The sequence below is a fragment of the Aptenodytes patagonicus genome, chromosome Z (genome assembly GCF_965638725.1).
Source record: "Aptenodytes patagonicus chromosome Z, bAptPat1.pri.cur, whole genome shotgun sequence".
NCBI classification, from domain to species: Eukaryota; Metazoa; Chordata; class Aves; order Sphenisciformes; family Spheniscidae; genus Aptenodytes; species Aptenodytes patagonicus.
The window spans coordinates 41,860,520-41,880,094 of record NC_134982.1 but is presented as its reverse complement, the minus strand read 5'-3'; the positions used below and the strand labels follow the sequence as shown (position 1 = coordinate 41,880,094).

The 19,575-nt window shown below is 39.5% G+C and overlaps 1 protein-coding gene across 2 annotated transcripts in view; it reads right to left on the bottom strand.

Annotated features, from left to right (window-relative positions):
* The window catches only part of TRPM3 (transient receptor potential cation channel subfamily M member 3), a 287,376-nt gene extending 268,138 nt beyond the window's left edge, over window positions 1-19,238 (bottom strand). For both annotated transcript variants that reach the window (XM_076361851.1, XM_076361852.1), the window contains exon 1: window positions 19,131-19,238. In XM_076361851.1, coding sequence (XP_076217966.1) covers window positions 19,131-19,220 — 90 coding nt within the window. In that variant the 5' untranslated portion in view covers window positions 19,221-19,238. The remainder of the gene's footprint in view (window positions 1-19,130) is intronic.
* Between the last annotated feature and the right edge of the window lie 337 nt (window positions 19,239-19,575).

Sequence of the window (19,575 nt, the reverse complement as noted above, 5' to 3'; positions counted from 1 at the left end):
GCCAAAGTTGCAACTTAAAACAACGCATGTTCTCTGATACAATAGGTCTCCATGCTGTCTGTATATATACCTCAGTGAAGTCCCTCAGGACTTGGAGGTAAGACAAAGAGGCGAGTATTCAATATCAGGTTATTAACACGTTTATTGGGGTAGCGTAACCATTTCCTAAGAAAAAGTCATTCTGAAGAGAGTGACAAGGTTTTCTCTTAATTCTTTTTCCTTTAACAGGTAATTGCTTGTAGCAATTACAAGATTAGGACAAAATTAGAGTTTAGGTTAAGTTCATTTTGCTTAGACTGCTTTTTATTTGTTTGGTTATGCACAGATACTGGGTATGGAAAACACAGCATCTTGTTTTATTCAGCTCAGTTACCTGTATCATTGTGCGATTGCTGCAAGGATTAAGAACAGGCAGATTATTATTATTATTATTATTGCTCTTACATTCTGATGACAATTTTAATTTATTCAAGGTTTCATAAATATGTATCTATTTTTCACATTTTAAAAAAAATTCTAAGGTAGCTATATCAGAAGTGTTTCATTTCTTTAGCTAGAGATTCATACCTCATAAATAGTTTATTTTAACTTCATTCTGCATGGCCTTGGAGACAGTAACTTACATTTATAATCTTTCAACATGAAGGTTCAAAAAAAAAAAATTACCCCCCCCCCTCGAACAAAGAACAAATTATCTGTGTAAACTGTGTATTTTGTCACAAGAAAGCATTAGGTCTGGGCTGGAATATGCAGATGATTAGGTAAACTTTCTTACTAATTAAATAGAGGTCATTCAAAGCTGACAAATACATACCTACCCCAAATTATATAGGTAATGTGCAAAACAGTAAATTTGCCCAAGACATAACTGTGGGTACTTAGTGATTACATGAATGAACTGAACCTTATTTTTTACGTTACCTCAGAAAAAGCTGTACAGTCCATCTAAGACTATACTGAAGTATTGGTTCAGCTCACTGGCTCACAACTTGTAGAATCAACTATTGAATCATTAATGCTACCTTCTTTCTTCCTTTGAGTTCTCTTTGGAGATTTCTTGGTCAATTAATCAATCTCAAATTTGTTGGCTCATACGACATGAAAGCATCACAAACTGAGAAAGTACTGTTCTGAGGTCCTACTACTTTTCGTGAGTACAAATCCAAACATGGGTTTGTAAAATATTGAGGTGAATACAATGTTTCTTAGGCATCTAATTGTCAATGGGAATAATGACTACCGATAGAGCTCATCATATTTAAACACACTGAATGATCCAAACAGTAACTTAGTTAAAAATCCAAGAATTTTTTTTTTTACCTGAATTGGACCAGAACTGCTATATTTTGTCATACAACAGACCATATATTAACTAAGAAAAATAATATTTCTCTATCTCTGTTTTCATTCAAATACGGAGGAGGAAACCAACCTTCTAATTCACTGCGATGAGTTTTTGTTTCCACCTCCTGTTGAGAGAATGTTTTAAAAAGAAAAATGAGATCCATTTCTAATATTTTTAAAGAATTCAAAGCCATTTGGAAAGGAAATCATATGATCTGACCTTCAGTATATTGTAGATCTCTATATTTAGCTGAATTAGTTCTAATTAAAACACTTTCAATCCTCACAAAAACCTTTGTCATATCCCAAAGGGAAGAAACAGCAGAGCTCAAAGCATCATTGATGCCTGAGGCCCAGTGAATAACTGTTGAAAAATGTCATCTGTCATATGTCATCTGGCTGGATATAGCTGCATAACCTTAACAGGTGATTAATCTTCCATGCTTCATAAGTGGAATTATCTGACTAGATCTTCTATCTTTGGAAAGCAATGCAGGTGTTGCTACTACAGTACTTCAGAAAAGATCCTCCAGGATCCTTCAGAAGAACTGACTCTGAGTTGATACTTTGCTTCCAGGTACAGTCACTAGCTCATCTTTCAAGGAGAGGAGTAGAAAAGGAAAACAGCCTCTGGACAATTCCAGGGAAGAGGAAGGGAAGATAATTCTTCCAGAGCATATGAAACCATCTTGAATCAGAAGGTTTGAGTTTTGGTATCACAGTACAGAGCTAAAAGCAGGGTGGAGACTTCTGAAGACTTCTTGTTCCCTCTGCTGTGCAAACATACCTTCGGTGGATACAGATTTTATTTTTCTTATCCTTATAAGACAAGACTAATAGCTATCCTTGTGATCTCTTACATCATATAGCCTTCTTCAAACACACAATCATTCTAAGGTGCAATGTCATTGCTAGCACTATGACTAGGAGGAGATGAGCATACATGTGAATAAATCCAGCTCAGCTAGAGTTGAGTGATTCCTCCACAGCACTGGTTTATTAATATGTAGTAGGCTTAAGAGAAAACTACTTCAGGTGATGGAATGTGTAACAATCAGAAAGAAAAAAGGCCTGCCCTACAAACAAACAGCAACTGATGGGTATGAGCCCAAACACCAATACTGAAGGAACAATTCTTAAGCTTTTCAGAAAGATATCATACAGTTATGCATTGAAAAAGGAACAGTGAGGTTGAGAGTCAGGGAAAATATTGAATTTGTATTTTCATTAAAGTAGAAAAACTTTCGCTTGTATTTTCCATATTAATACTTTGATCAATGCTTCAAATACAGCGCAGCTTCTTGAGAAAAAGCCATAGTCTAATGGCTGTTTAGTAGTTTACCCTGAAAAATTGGTCATATCAGTACACTCTGCAAGGGGGAATATTTATTCATAAAAAATATTCTACTATCTATTTATCTTAAGTGAAGATTCTTTGTAAAATACAATTCAGATTTTAAAAAGCTTTGTTTCCAAAATATGCTTCAAATGAGTGTACATGTACAATAAACCTGTACAAGTAATGGTGTTTAAATTGCCTATCTAAAGACAATGGGAAAGATAGCAGGGAATTAATGAAACATTCAGTTTACTAGATTGCTTTAAGTTCTTTTACGAAGCAAACACTCAGAATGACACATTGATTCAAGTGAGACTGGAAAGTCTACCACAGCCCCTCTCAGTGCTCTGTTCTTCCCTCTTCCTCAAACAAACAAACAAACAAAAATCACTATTGCATCCCCATGCAAGGTTTTGTCCAAGACTTTGAGCTCTGATTATCCTGACCAGCCTGAAACCATCTTTCTACACAATCCTCCTCTGCAACCTCTTTTCTCCAGCTCCTAGGGGCTCAGCTGCCTGTACTCAAGGCCAGCTCTGACAGAGGCAGGTCACAGCCCTGCAAGTTTCTGTAACACCTCCTGCCCCCACAGCAATTCCTGCCTGCAAATCATCATGCACTGCCCTGGAGCAGTTCTCTGGGGACTGTGAACTTGTGTCCCTGGCCATGGTTCACTGTACAAATCATGAAGTTGTCCATGGAAACTGAGTGTGGGACAGTAAGCCTACTACAGCTTAGGTTTGACTGAGAGCATTTTTGTTAAAATGACTAGGGCTAACGTGTGCCAGAGGCTGGGGCCTCTGTCAGACCTGGCTCCCATAGTTTTGTGGCCTCTCAATTTGCCCAGAAGGCCCCGGTTTCTACCCAGTCGTGCCCCACATCAACCACTGCCTCTGTTGTAGATGGCAGGATCATCCAAAGGGAATCCATAACACATGAGACCTGAGACACTTTTTCCTTTCTCATCCTGCACACCATTTTCCTATCATCCTTGTGGGCATGGTTGCAGCAGCACAACCTCATTGTTAACTGACAATCAGGATCCTTGTGCTTCTCTCTGGGAAGGAGATAGCCAGAGCCTGAAGACAAAACCCTGCCTCAGGATCTTTCGGGATGCTTCCTCCATCACAGCTGCCAGTGGTTCCTAGCCCTATTCATAAAGACTTATCAAAACCAAGTCCTGCCAAAGAAATGACTGATAACCCTACTGTGCATAACTGTGCATAAACAAGTAAATACTCAATTTGAAATGAAGTAGGTCACAGATAACAAACAGCATGACAGCATGTAGCTGATATAAATTGCCAGCTCAACCGCTAGCATGCTAAAGAGTCAGAGACACAATGGCTATCTGAACTTTCTGAAAGCTGGCTGTTGCTGTAAATCAGTTTCTACAATCATGATACAATCAGCCATCCAAACAAATTTAAGACACTCAGCCACAAAGCTGCTACAGCAAAAACAACTCCAGAACATAATTGCAATGTAATGTGTACCTAGAAACCACTCCGCTCCACATCCACAGAATACGTACAAAGTTTGACACCTTTCACCCTTGATATATCTGCTGCCACCAAGCATTGAGAGTAACTTCAGAACTCTTCTGACAACTCCCGAATTCAAGAAGCTCCTGTGATAACAGCCTAGCAGTTGCAGTGCTGTTCTGCACTGCTTAAGTGTTTAAAAATATATTTCTGCCCACATTTAAAACAGAAGAGACACCTGCAAAACCAAGGACATTTTCTTTGAAGATTAACAGTCTTTGCTCTATTTTGCAAACTATATCAAATCAGGAAAACACAATTCACCAGGCAGCTCCACTTAGATCAGGCTGTTCAGGCCCCATACAGGTCAGTTTTGAGCATCTCCAAGGATGGAAAGTCTACAGCCTCTCCATACAACCTCTTTCATTGCTTAAACACCCTTATGATGACTTGTTTCCATTAGTCTTGTCCTGACACTCTGCATCTCTGAAAAATCTCTGGCTTCATCTCCTCTGTACCCTGCTTTTAGGTATAGAAAGGCAGAAACAGGATCCCTCTTCCACCTTCCCTTCCTATGAACAAACCCAGCTCTCTCTTGCATGTCATGTGCAAAAGTCCCTGAACAGTTTAGTGGCCTCCACCACACTCACTCCAACATGTCCATATACTTCTTGTTCTGGGGAGCCCAGAACTGCACACAGCACTCAGATGTGGTCTCACAAATGGAGGGGAAGGATCACTTCCCTTGATCCGTGCTCGCTACGTTCCTAATGCAGTACAGGATGCAGCTCGCCCTCTTTGCTGAAAAAGCACGCTGCTGCCTCATGTTCAGCCTTGCTGTACACCATGAACTCAAGTGTCCACCACTATTTCTAGTATTGAGAGTAAAATAGCAAATGGGAAGTCAAGTAATGTTTTAATGTTTTTATAAATGATCTGGATGCAGGAGTCGAATGTACATTAAGTAAGTTTGCCAACGATACTAAACTAGGAAGAGCTGTGGATTCCCTCAGGGGTAGAGAGGCCTTACAGAGAGATCTAGATAGAGTAGAGAGCTTGGGCAATCACCAACCACATGAAACTTAACAAGAGCAAGTACTGGATTCTGCATCTGGGATAGGGTAATCCTGGTTATACATACAAATTGGGGGACGAGAGGCTGGAGAGCAGCCCCGCAGAAAGACATCTGGGGGTTTGGGTTGATGGCAAGTTGAATATGAGTCTACAGTGTGTCCTGGCAGCCAAAAGAGCCAACTGTGTCCTGGGGTGGATGAAGCACAGCATAGCTAGCTGGTCAAGGGAGGTGATTTTCCCACTCTACACTGCACTGGTGCGGCCCCACCTCGAGTACTGTGTGCAGTTTTGGGCACCTCAATATAAGAAGGACATCAAACTATTAGCGTGTGTCCGGAGGAGGGCAACCAAGAAGGTGAAAGGCCTCGAGGGCAAGACTTAGGAGGAGCGGCTGAGGTCACTTGGCTTGTTCAGCTTGGAGAAGAGAAGGCTGAGGGCTGACCTCATCGCAGTCTACAACTTCCTCAAGGCGGGCAGTGGAGGGGGAGGTGCTGATCTCCTGTCTCTGGTGACCAGGATAGGACATGAGGAAATGGAATAAAGCTGCATCAGGGGACGTTCAGACTGGACACTAGGAAAAGATTCTTCACTGAGAGGGTGGTCAGTCACTGGTACAGGCTCCCCAGGGAAGTGGTCACGGCACCAAGCTTGTGAGAGTGCAAGGAGGCTCTGGACAACGCTCTTAGTGATATGGTTTAGTTTTAGGTAGTCCTGCGAGCAGCACGGAGTTGGACTTGATAATCCTTATGGGTCCCTTCCAACTTGAGATATTCTATGGTTCTGTGATTCTAAGTATATATGGATGAGCTAACTAATTTTAGCTCACATCTGGGACTAGTAATCTGCTATCTCCAGAATGAGATCAGGAAGCAGACAGCAAACAGCAGCTAGTGAAAGGATTGACTTGATTAGATAAACTTTCTGCAACAAACCAATATTAGTAAGATGACATTCTGAAATGTATTTGTATTTTATCCTGTGCATGAAGTTCAAAGACATTGCGTTAATGTTAACTTTTCTATTTTCATCTGCTTTATTTTACTTATATCATCTTATCAATATTTCTGTTGCTAACCTACTTCAATTTTTTATTTTTAAATAACCCACTTTTATGAATGAAATTTGAAAAAAATCTAGTATGAGCAGAGATCTACTAATATGTACATAATCCAAACAAGTGGGATGTAAAAATAATTGCTGCTTTAAGCATAATGTATTTTAACATTTATGTATTAACAGAGTATTCACATCACATATCAACTACCTGAATTAATTATGGGTATCTCATTCCTTACTGAATCTTCCTTTTTTGCACTGAAACAAGTGCATTATGTTATGCTGTCTGTGGCTTCCTAGTGAAAAAAGTTGAAAGCCCCCACAGCAGGAAGCAAGTGTTTTAATGACAGGCAATTTGAGTATCTGAGGAAGACCTCAAATGTGAAATTCAGAGTCATAGCTTATTGCATTATGGAAGCACAGAACAGGAAATCCAGAAAGAGCTAAAATTTTAATGGAGCAGTTTCGATACAGACACATTATAAATCCCTCATCTTAGCGATTTTGAGTTCTCCAGCTTCAGGAAACAAGACAATGGGCTGTTACCATTGTATTGGGACTGTTATTTCCAGAGAATGTTGCCTCAGATGTTTCTGAAAAATTGATCTAGAGTAAAGGGATATTAATTCTGAGCACACAAAAATAAGACATTAAAAAGCAATTTTGAGCATGTTAATGCTAGTTTTACTCATGACGATACATAATAGGGGCTTCCAAACGGATTTTTCATCTGCAAGAGACCTTTTTCTAGACCATGCATATACATCCAGTGCATGCAATAGCATTTTGGCATGAGGAAGAAATGCTATGGGAGAAGAGACACACACCAGCTTAGTTCAGGTGGTGTTGCAGTACTAACCTTGCTTTGGCTAAGGCCAAGGAAGAGAGTGTGTCCCAGAACTGGGGTCCAACTGCCACACCAGCCAAACTTAAATCACCACTGGGGAGAAATCCTTCCTGACATGAAATGACCTCTGCCTTTCAAATGTGCATTTACTAACAAGCACTAAGAGTAGAATTAGGGTTGGGATGACTGTCACAAAGAATCTAGTTATCAAGGCTTGAAGGAATGTCATATTAAGTGATCACATTGTTACTGAAATAAAACATATTCCACAAAACGAGCTAAAGTAGAATACTTCACTATGCAATTCCAAAGCACTAGGAGCAAACACTCCACCATTAATGTGGTGTAATTGTAATAAAATGTCATTTTGTGATTGCACCAATGCAAACAAGGACTAGAACTGCCATGGATAGTTAGCATATCCTCATTGCTCAAAGAAAATGAAAAAGCAAATTTTTTTCTATGCTGTGCTGCTAATCAATTTAATTAATAAATGTTCCACACATTTCTCTGCAGCTACTCATATTTATTTAATCATATTAAGTAGTTTCCTTCAGCTTTTTGCCTGTCACATTTACTTTAAAGGGAGAGTAGACTTGGGATTTGATATGGAAAAAATTTGCAGCATTAGTTATGCACACAACTATTTGTAGCAGGGATACCTGAACACATGACCAGTCTTGAATCAGAATAACATAAAGTACATTATACATATCCTGGACTATTGCAGTGTTTCTGCTTCAATCTTCAAGCTCTGCTATCTGGAAAATAAATGTCACACCCCCTAAAAATCAGTGAAAGTGTCTCCATTAATTCAATTGGATTTCAGATGAGTCCTAAATAAATTAATGGAAACTATCTGTGCTAACACATTTCATGGCACTGAGATGTTAAATTTATCAGATAATTTGATGCAAACAATTTGCTCAGTTTCAGTACATACTTAAAGACTTCCTATTGTAGTCACATCCCTGGCAGACTGCAATATTGAGTGAACAAGTAGTTCTTCTCATTTGTTCTACCTCTGCAGACACCCATTTTATCATGGGCGTTTTAGTAATGTTTGAGAATTTTTGAACATTAAATAAAACTGGAAATTTGCACTACTTAAGAAATAAAAGTAACCAAAAGAAAAAAACTCATCCTTGGATGTTAGTAATAGCAGTCAGCAGCTTCTAAGGGGAAGCAATCCTCTGAACAATTTACTACTCCCATCTTGAATAAGCTAAAGCTCCCACAGTTACCATTAATAAGAAACTGCACAGGATATTTTCAGCTTGATAGATCAGATCTTTATCTTTAAATTATTCTTAAATAATCACATGTATCAAGATAAAATAACCTGATAGCATTTAATTTCCCACTAGGTTATCTCTGAAAACCTTTTTTGTCCCGTGTCCCCCCCCCTGAATTTGTGTTAGAAGGATCAAAATCACCTTTTTATTCCAGAGAAAAGCACATAAACATTAAATTTCCTCATTTGTATGTAATAAAGGTAGCACATATGCTCGAAGTTCAGTGTCTTAATAAGTACTCTGCTGCTGATTGTCCCCCACATTGAGTTTTAAAATTTCTTTGCTAATGTGAACATTAAAAAGCACTGGTTTTATTACTATGCAAAGAAACAAAAAGAGTATTTCTACTGTGCAAATAGAAAGTGATTGTGCCCCCCCCAAGCTCCCCCTGAAGACTAATAGTTGTTAGTCACCTCACATTCTTGTAAAGTCAGTTAAATCAGAAAGACTCTGTAGGCAATTTAAGAGAAATGTTATTTAGTCTCTTCAGGAGACAGAAATGAAGGAGGGTTGTGATACTTTCTGTTTCCTTATCAACCTTTCCCCAGTTTATAGAGCTAGGATTACCATGGAAGATTGAGCAGGAGTCCCTCATGTCCCTGCTGGCCTTTCCAGTAAGACACCTGAAGACTAGAGAGAGAAAAAAGCAAGCAGCAAGGGAATCTCAGTCTAACTTCTGTGGAGGAAATAGTGGAATAAATAATCTAATCATCTATGTTGGAAGATGACAAAAAGCCATATGTCATGAGTGGATCTATTAAACTAGCCAATTTCCAAACACAACAGAAGAATTTTTAAGCACAAAAGGCTGCTACATCTGTCCCCTCTGCTCATAGTGGGCAAAACAAGAAATCATAGACTTTAAGTAAAGCAAGAAAGATCCAGGCAGGCACCACAGAAAAATATTTCTGATGGCACAGATAGGGTCACTGTAAAAGATTGCCTGTGAGGGTTATGACTTTAGGAACTTAGACAAACACCTGTAAGAAATTATGCATATTGAAGCAGTCCTGCTAATGGCAGGATAGAGTAAGCAACTTTTGGGTGTCTCTTTTCACGATGTATTCCAATTTACCCTGTTCTCATAGAAGAAAGTAAGTGTAGGACCTCTAAAAAATTGGCATCATATTCTTTTTTAAAACAAAGTTGGAATCGAACTGAATAATTTAAAAAAGTATTTGGCTTCCAAGCAATATTACTTTGCAACTAGATATATCAAAGACAATACAAAATTACACCCATCACATCCAAAAACAAAGGGATACCTTTAACTACTGCTGTGCTTGTCATGACGAGCATTTTGGGCAATCTTGATGCCTGATCTACCATCCTTCAGGCAGAAGGAGTTGACTGCTTCCTGGGTTGGCTCAGTCATTGGACTGCATGTAGCAAATTATTTATCATTTTTGACATTGTAACCTGGCACCACTATTGCTTCTGTGAGTACAAGCCAAGCAGCCTAAATGTCAGAAAACTGCTTTGAGTGATGCAGTTCAGAAAAAGGGCCAGTGGGGAGGTGGGCAGAAATGTAGGGAAAAAAAACTGAGAAAAGCAGTAGTATTATGGCTAGGTTGTGCAGGTCTTCATAGTTTTAATGTGATAACACAGAATTTGCAGCCAGAAAAAAACACTGTTCATCAAATATGGCCTCCTGCATAAGACACCACCTAGTAATTTGAAGTACTGGACCCAAAAGTTGAACAAGAATGTATTTGGAAATTGCCTTCTGCGATTCAGAAAACTTAGAAAATTCTACAAACAAACATAGAAAAGTCAGTCTGGAAGGTCCTCAGGGTATCCTGTAATTAGTCCACCCAGTTGTAGTTTTGGTCTCTCTTTCTAGCTGTATGCAAAGATGCACGTCGAGCCATCGCACTGGGAAACTGAGGTGTGATATTGCATTACAACAGACCCAGCAGCAACATGCCATGCCAATTCAGTAAACCACAAAGTTCAAAAAACAGCATCCTTCCATAACAAAACAATGTGGTGCATCCTCCGTAAATTCTTAATTATGATGGCTCATTAAGTTACTACATCTGCCCTCTGCACCTACCAACAACAGGTGAAGAAAAAGGCAACTGAAAGACAATGTTTTCACTCAATCACTTTCTCACTAACGTAAAATCAGCCTGATGATTATTTTAATTACTTTATAAGAATCCTGATATTTTCTTCAGTAACTTCCTTGACACTGCTAAAAGCACTTTGTCAGACTGTTTCATGTAATCATATTGTTTGGGGGATAAAAGATATTTTCGAAGAAGTGATTTTATTTCATGCTTTATTACTGGCTTTGACATAAACTTTCAGAGAGCCCCAAGGGCATTTCTTTTTACACTGTAGCATAGTCTTGTTAGGAATTCAGGTGGAATAAAACCACTCAGCTTCACTTTATGGTCTTGTGCCCTGAATTTTTTACATGGCACCCTTTCAAACATAAGGAACACTATTGCAGAACAACATTAAAATCTTATGCTGTTAATACAGGATTCCACTAACACATTAAGCAGCATTGTAATTGTACCCTCTTGCTTGTATGACTTCTGTACTTAGCATTTTACAATTATTTTTTAAACAATAGTGTCTGTTCAGAACCAGTCTTAATTTTTTTCCATTCTGTTAATATACATCAAAAATGCTACTTTTTTTTTTTTTTTTAATTTCTCTGGAAACAAGAACATAAAGCATCTCTCATGCAGTCACAAATTAGGAAACTTGCATTTACTTTCTGATAGGCAAGTTTATTGCAGTGTTTCATATATTATCAATTCTTGCAAAGGCCAGTGGGAATTGAGGCCATTTGCCACCTCCTGTAAGCATTCAAATCTGGAAAGACTAAGCGTCATGGGAAGCAGAGATCATTTATGAGCCAAGTCCTTCTGCGTGCAGGAAACATGGACAACCCTGGATGACTCCTCTGATACCTCACCTTCATCACTGTAGCCCACTGTCCATGCAGCACAGAAGGCAGCAAAACCCCACTGTATTTTCTAAGATGAAGATAAAGGCACTAATGAAACAGTTGGATTTAGGGAAAGCACTGCAAAATAATATTGACATGCAAGAGAATAAAAACCTGTAGCCGTTGCAGGATCCTTACTTTAAAACAGCCAGGTACTTTTGTACCTTAGCTGCTGCATCAAGACTGAAAATTTAATATTAACTTTTCTATCACTTCTTTTTGAAAAGCACTCACATGGTGGTGACATACCTAGAAAGAAAAGCCATTTTTTTCTAAAATTCTCTGGTTTAAAAGAAGAAACTTTGCATTCACACAGCCTTTTCCAACCTGAAAGTCAAAACCATTTTCCCTCTACATGAAATGAGTAGACTGCAGCCTCCTCCCTCAAAATGGCACTGATGCGTCTACCTCTTTTACATGTGGGCTATCCCATGGAAACATAACTTCTACTGCTAGGCTTTTTGTTTTGATCTCTCCCTTTCTTTTTTTCTTAATTGGGATAATATTTCTTGTGGAAACTGATTTGCTGCTACATCACTTCCAAGTCAGTGGTCACCAACCTGAGTCATATTCATGGAAAAGATTCAGTCAATAAGGCAAACTGCTAACAAGCTCTGATTCATCTTAGATCACATAAAAAATGTACACTGCACCAAAGGATTAACCACACACTACTTCTGTATATAAAAAAGGAAAAATCATTATCAGCTTCCACATTTCCTTCCCTTTCAGAAGAAATGAACTGTCATAATCTGTCAGAAACTCCTTACACATGAACATGCCCAGTTGCCATGTGAGAAGGATCAGCTCATCTCACTGTTGGTAAGAAGCATGACTTCAAGAAATAAGTAGCTTTTGGGAATGTGCAACCCCCCAAAGGCATATTTATCAGTTCTTCAACCCCAGCTGTAAAATGTCTTCACCACGCTGCCATTACTTGGTTATAAAATGGGAAGTACTAGAGGCGCAGCTAACAGTTGAGCAGCAGTAATGCAAGCATACCTGTGCAAAGGTGCCATGAAGCTACCTTGCAACACCCATTGCTTCCCTGATTTGGGGTGTTAAATGAATTTCTTGATGATAAAGCAGGAGACTGCAAAGACACAGCAGTGCCCTAGCCAGGTCTCTTTCCTGCCATCCCTAAATGATGAAACTTATGGCACAGGAGCAGAACACACAACAGAAAGCAGCATCTTTCTCCTTGCTGGTAACATGGCTTTTGGGCTTCTAAGGACAAATAATGCACCCCAGAAAATCTGTGAACTAGAGCCAAAAACATGCAACATCTATTACAGCTGTGGAAGATATAACTATGATCTTTCTGGCAGGAAAACAGAAGTTTGTTTATCAAATCATTTCTTTCTGAACAGAACTTACATGCACTCTTAAAACTCATCTATCTTTCATACCGTATACAGCATCCCACCACACCGAGAAGTGTGACTAGTTTTGCTATTAGTGAATTTACAAGGCAATTGTTACATTGACTGACATTTTCTACATGTCTGTGTTTTAAGCAGCCTGATCCTAAGGGCTGAACTGTCATTACTTCCCAGAATGCATCAAATCCTCCTGAAGGAAGCATAGTGGTGGCTCATTCGTTATTACAATTTAAGTCAGTAAGCAGCTGAGTGCAGGCACAAGTAAATTACTACCCTCATTTTACTGTCGGTAATGTGCATGTTACTTTCAGAAACATTTAGTGCACCAGCTCACTAGTGATAACAGTATGCATTAGGATTTGTTCCAAGCATCCCAGTTTTTCAGCCAAAACTTAGTAAACCTGCCCTCTCATTTTGTTGCAGTTTGAAAGGTGGATATGGTACATTAACTAAAACAATAATCAGAATCAGTTCTTAACTATTAAGCAGTGATAAACCAGAAGACCCCACTGCCAATTGGACATCAAAAGACTAGCTAAGAGAAAAAAATCTACACATTTGGACTGCCTTTGTGTCTAGATTTCTGCTCATTTTCTCATTGTTAGTAAATAAAATAGCATAAAAAGCTTACACTTCTGTTTCTGAAGACCATAACACAATCTAACATTACCATCTCACGATTATGGCACATAAATCCACTTACAAGTAATTTTAAAAATCGTTTATCAAAATTGTCTTCCCTGAGTTATAGGACTATTCTGTCAGTCCAATAACCTTTTTTTTTTTCCTCAAATCCACGTGAAGAATAAAATTAGCTCCAAAATACATAGCTTTCTCCTCTCTTATAGTCACTTGTTCTCACAGGAGTGGGTTCAGAAGCATATTTATTGTTTTATAAAGAACACATTTCATTCTTCCACCATTCTGGAGAAGCAATTTTTTCATTCAGTTTACCAAATCAGATTTTTTGAAGTATCCTGAAATAAAGTTGTATTTGGTAATCAAATAGCAATGAGATTTTAGCTGATTTAAGCTGTTGAACAGTGTGGTATTTCATCATGTACCTTAATAAAGCCTGCCACGTTTCCCAGTCTTTATACCTGTAGATATCTTCTTTATGGATATAACCAAACTTGCTGTAGCAGGAGAAATATTGTCCACACTTCTATTTCACATATTTCAGCCCAGCCAGAATTTCATCTGTATATATTGTCACACTTAAAAGACACCGTGTCTTATTCTAACGAACCATTTTTTAGCTTTTTAGTTTTCTCTTGGGTTACCTTATGCATTCTTGGTAGGGCAATCAAATAAAAATAATTAACAAAAATAAGATCTAGTTTCTCATTTAATAAGAAATTTAGTGTCCGATCTCTTTAAGCTTCCAGCAGGTCCTGGAGCTAGATTAGGCTAGGTTAGGTAAATGTTCTTTGTATTTGATTGGTAGAGCTGAGCAGGCATTTTTACTGAGCTGTATGCTGGGAAAAATTAGCCAAAACACTTTCTCCAGTGTTTCTTCTGATTCACTCTTTTTCCTTTCCTCTGGCCCTTTCAAAGTTCCTGCTTTCCAAGTCTACTTACTGACATGCAATTCAAATTAATTATAAAAATTTTGGTAGTCTTATTAAGAAAAAATAGGCTGGGTAATTTGCTGCTTTCCAAATGTTTAGTACAGAACTTCTACACATGCACGTCTCTAAATCTGTGGTGTTAAGCTTATTGCACATTACATACCTTTTATTTTTCAGCCCTCTGTCTACTCTCAGTTTAGTTGTTGGGGTTTTTTTAGTGTATTGCTCATTCCTTGATCCCATGGAGTGTATCATATCTGTCCTAAGCAGAAATGCAACATCTGCAGTCTTTCCTAGGGCACAGGGTCCTCTGAGTGAAGTCTTTAGTATGATATAATTCATTAGTTTTTTAAGAGCATACAACGTTGTTCTAAAATGTCTGTTTTCTCTAAATCCTGCCATTTGGACTTGGCTTCCTTTCTTGGGAGGCAATCTCTTCTGACGTGGAGACTCAGAAACTCTTCCACCATAAAACAGAAATGTGACTACCAGAGGTTTCTGCAAGTGGAACAACAGCTCTTACATATACAATGGACTGCTTGCGACTAATGTTAACCCCTCCTTAAAAGAAATAAAAAAGTATCAAGGTAATAAGACCTTGGTCAAAAACACAAAAAAACAGGCTTCAGAACTCAGGTAGAGAAAGAGAAGCTGGAGAAGTCACTGCTTGAAAGCCACCTCTGGAAACTAACCTGACCTCAGGAGAATGACGGCTCCCCTCTCTGCACAAAGCCACCCTCTCTGCACATGTGCTCAAGGCACTTCTTAATCCTCTGGCTTCAGATGGGAAGGCATTAGTGCGTTAGCGTGTATTTAAGCATACTGAAACAACTACAAGCATGGAATGTGCTACAGGAAATATTTATTAGAGGAAAAAGTGGGAGCAGTGAAGGGTGAGCTGATGACACAAGTGGTAAAAATGTTCTCCAATAATTTGTTTCAATCTGTACTTCAAATACAGCTCCTAGTACTCTGTATGCCTGTTAGAAAATGGAAAACAGAAAACAGGATTACAAAACCACACCTAAACATTAGGGTATTAGTGAAGTACGTTAGAACAGGAACACACGCTTGGAAGAAAAGCACAGTGAGCAAAGCTGGACAGCATCTGCAAATGGTCCTAGTTTATCTGAATCAAATGAGGCCACTGTGGCCAGAGCTGTATCAAATGTCAGTTCAGGCAACTGAGCACTGCACACCATTTCAACAGAATGGAATAAGAGCATAGCCTACCTGTTGAATAACACCTGTGCTGGTTTTGGCTGGGATAGAGTTAATTTTCTTCATAGTAGCTAGTATGGAGCTGTGTTTTGGATTTGTGCTGAAAACAGTGTTGATAACACAGGGATGTTTTTGTTGTTGCTGAGCAGTGCTGACACAGAGTCAAGGCCTTTTCTGCTTCTCACACCACCCCATCAGCGAATAGGCTGGGGGTGCACAAGAAGCTGGGAGGGGACACAGCCAGGACAGCTGACCCCAACTGACCAAAGGGATATTCCACACCATATGATGTCATGCTCAGCATATAAAGCTGGGGGAAGAAGGAGGAAGGGGGGGACATTCAGAGTGATGGTGTTTTATCCTCCCAAGTAACCGTTACACGTGATGGAGCCCTGCTTTCCTGGAGATGGCTGAACACCTGCCTGCCCATGGGAAGGAGTGAATGGATTCCTTGTTTTGCTTTGCTTGTGTGCGTGGCTTTTGCTTTACCTGTTAAACTGTCTTTATCTCAACCCACAAGTTTTCTCACTTTCATCCTTCCGATTCTCTCCCCGAACCCACTGTGGGGGAGTGAGCGAGCGGCTGTGTGGCGCTTAGTTGCCGGCTGGGGTTAAACCATAACACCTTCTATTATTTATTTAAGACCAGTCATTCCAAGACAATCTTAGTTAGTGAGTAATATAAAGTGAGAGGCCTCCATGCAAGTCCTAGATTCCAGTGTTTATTTAGATCCATCAGTGTGAAAGCACTGATGCTACACTTAAAATTATATCCACAGGATACAAAATTTAAACTTCTCATTGAGAAGACATGGAATTAATTGAAACGTTCCTGCTGCAAGGTCCAGGTCATGCCACAGTGATTTTTTCATGTGGTATGGAAAATCTCTCATTCTTACAAGTTCAGGCAAAGATGTATCCTTGAACTTAATGATGTCATTTAGTTATTGGTTTCTGGTAGACTAAAATAAAGCATGGAAATGACAAAGACACAATAATATTTTACATTCTCTTACTCTTAATAAATTTACAATGTACATTGAAATAGAGTTTGGCAACCATAGATAAAGCAGATAATAGTAAAAATGTGCCATTACATATCAGCTTTTGCAAAGTTTATTCTGTTATTGAGGGCACCCTCTGCAGAGAAAGGCTGTAGAAAAAAGGGTCTACTGGATGTCTACTGAGAAACAATATTGCATTAACCCTTAAGACCACTTAATCCATTTGGAAACTGGGCAATTAAAAAATGATCTTAGATTATTGCACTTGCCTTTCCAATGTTTGTGGATTTACAGCAGCACCTTTTGTTTAGAAAAAAAAAAGGGGTTCTTCTTTATTTTTTGGAGAAAGACACAAAAAAGAAAAGAATACAGACACCCTTCTGATGAGTGAATTTGTATACGTAAAAAATTTCAAATTCCCTGAGGAAAAACAGGAAAATATTTATACTGCTTATCTGGTAATTTAATGCTGCTGTTATCACACTCTTTCCTTAATAGCTCTTCATGACAGGAGAATTCCTTCAGGGTGGCTGTTGTATCTTTCGGGGAATTAGGACAATGGGGCCCTGCTCTTACGTGAATCACTTACTTTGAACACGTTAAATAATAAAAGACAAAGATAAGAAGTATATATTGGAAGCAAAATTTGAAGCTGATTGGGACCTTTGAAGATGCTGATATATGCATTTCCCTCTCCAATCAACCAGCTCTGCTCATCAGCTCAGGAAGATGTCAGAGTCCCACCTCCTTTGCTGTGGTCTCTCCCACACCTCACACACTGCTCTGTGCAGAGGTTGCTTATCTCTGGTTATTTGTCCTGCTCTTGTTAACTCTGCAGGGTCCAGTCCCTATCCGGCCCTAAAAGGTTATAGCTGTAGCTTCAGAAAATAATTTTTAGTCAGCTCTTTTAATAATTAATCGCAACGTTCACCCTTAAAATGTGCAGTGAAGAGAAACCATACACAGGGGGCAACATTTGCCTGCCAAAAAAGAAATATTGCAGACTTTTTTTCCCCCTGATATTGAGAATGATAATAAAATTCCCCACATCTGAGTTCTTACACCTCAGGAAAATTATGTTTTCCTAAATGTATCTGACTTGTAGAGTATGGATATTCTAATGTGTGCTTCTGGGGTGGGAGCCTTGCATGAGAATCAATGTCACTTTCTGATTTGTTCTGTATTAGTTATATTTTGATTTTTCAGCAATCTAAGTTTTATCTTTCTTCTGTTCTTTGGAGCTGTTCACAATGTACCTCCCAGCAGCCATACATTTGGTTTGGAAAAAAATATTGTTCTGGGGTAGCCCCTTCCTGTCACGATGTGACAAATACCTGTTATGATACACAGTATGGTCACTTGTGCATCACATATACAATAACTATATGTGCAATGTATGTCTGCTAAGTGCACTATCATACACTACACTGCTGTTCAAATATGTTGCATTAGTAAGGACTGACCTCATTTCAAAGCTACCCACACAAAATCAAATGGTTATATCAAATGTTACCTTCCAATACACTGTTAGAGTAGCCATGTTTTACCTGGCTGCATATTATTTTCAAAGCCAAACTATCAAGTATTAAGATGAACTGAGATAATTAGTGTCATGAACCCAACATTTTATAAAACGTATTACAGGTACAGAAGCCTAAAGGGACCTGATTATATTGTTTAAATTTCCATTGTTTAATCCAATTAATTAAGAAGTTCCAAGGACAAAGAAGGCTTTCCAGTTTAATGTAACCTTTTTTTTGTCAAAAAAGTTGTTCCAAGATATTTTGTTTTCCAGTTACAAATGCCTCTAAAACGGCTTCAGTGGGACACACAGTAGTAGTGGTACTTTGTGTGCTGAGATTAAGAGCCCTCCACTGTCTATAATCCCAAATATTTTTTTCAAATAATTAATAATTATCTCCTAGGAAAGCACATTTAAAACCACTTTCAAAACTGTGCCGCTTGGTTTAAACAAACAAAGAAACAAACAAACAAAAAATCGTAATCAGAAAGTTTTACTGACGCTGTCTGCACTGCCAGTCTTTAACTGACCCTGTTCCTTTGTACAGCTTTCAGCAAACCAAGATAATTTTTGTCCACTCACATAGTGTTCCACTCACAAGTTGGTCTGAGTAGTACTGGATCTTCGGGTATTTCTTAGGGACTAGATAACCCCAAAGAACTGACAGCAGAGGACTGCTCACAAAGGAACACACCTTAGAAGCAGACTCCTTCTTCATCCCTAGAAGTTCACGGCTTGATTTTTTTAAGACAAGGCAAACAGAAGCACAGATGATATCCACTATCCCTTACTCCCTTTCTACCCCTCTCACAGACCTTTCTCGACAGATAAACATGCCGAACTGGAGTACAGACACGCGATTTTGGTACCTTCAGGTACTCGCAAGGGGTTTTAAAGGTAGCAGGGAAGCTAATTAATAGCAAAGCTGGGACTATTTCTGAATTAACTTTCCAGGAAGGCCGCCTGCAGTCCTCCGGACAGATGCTGAGCGGCAGACACCGGTGCTCAAAGCGGGCTGTCACCGTACCTTAAGAAGTCGGACGGAGGGGAGGAAGGCGGCATGGCACAGCTTCCGGATGGTCCAGTTGAGTGGCCGGGGAGCATCGGTCTGATTCATGACCCTCCACAAATCCCACCGGGAGATCAGCCGCAGACCTGACAGCGCCTACCGCGGAAACCGCCCGCCGGGGCGCGGGCATCCCACGCGCATCCCGCCCGCGCCCGCGGTGCCGCAGGGCAGGGCTCGCCCGGCGCGGGCAGAGGGCTGGGCTGGGCGAGCGGCGCGGCTGTAGCCACCGATCCTCCTTAAGAAAGCAACCTCCTGCGTGGGAACAGCAGTGCTCATGCATACCAAATGCGGCTGAATGGAGGCGATCAGCCCGCTGCTCAGGGCAGGCTGCACTGGCTGAGCGGAAAGGGGCAGCCCGCATAAAAAAAGAGGCTGCAGTGAGAGCTGCTGCTCCTGCTCTCTC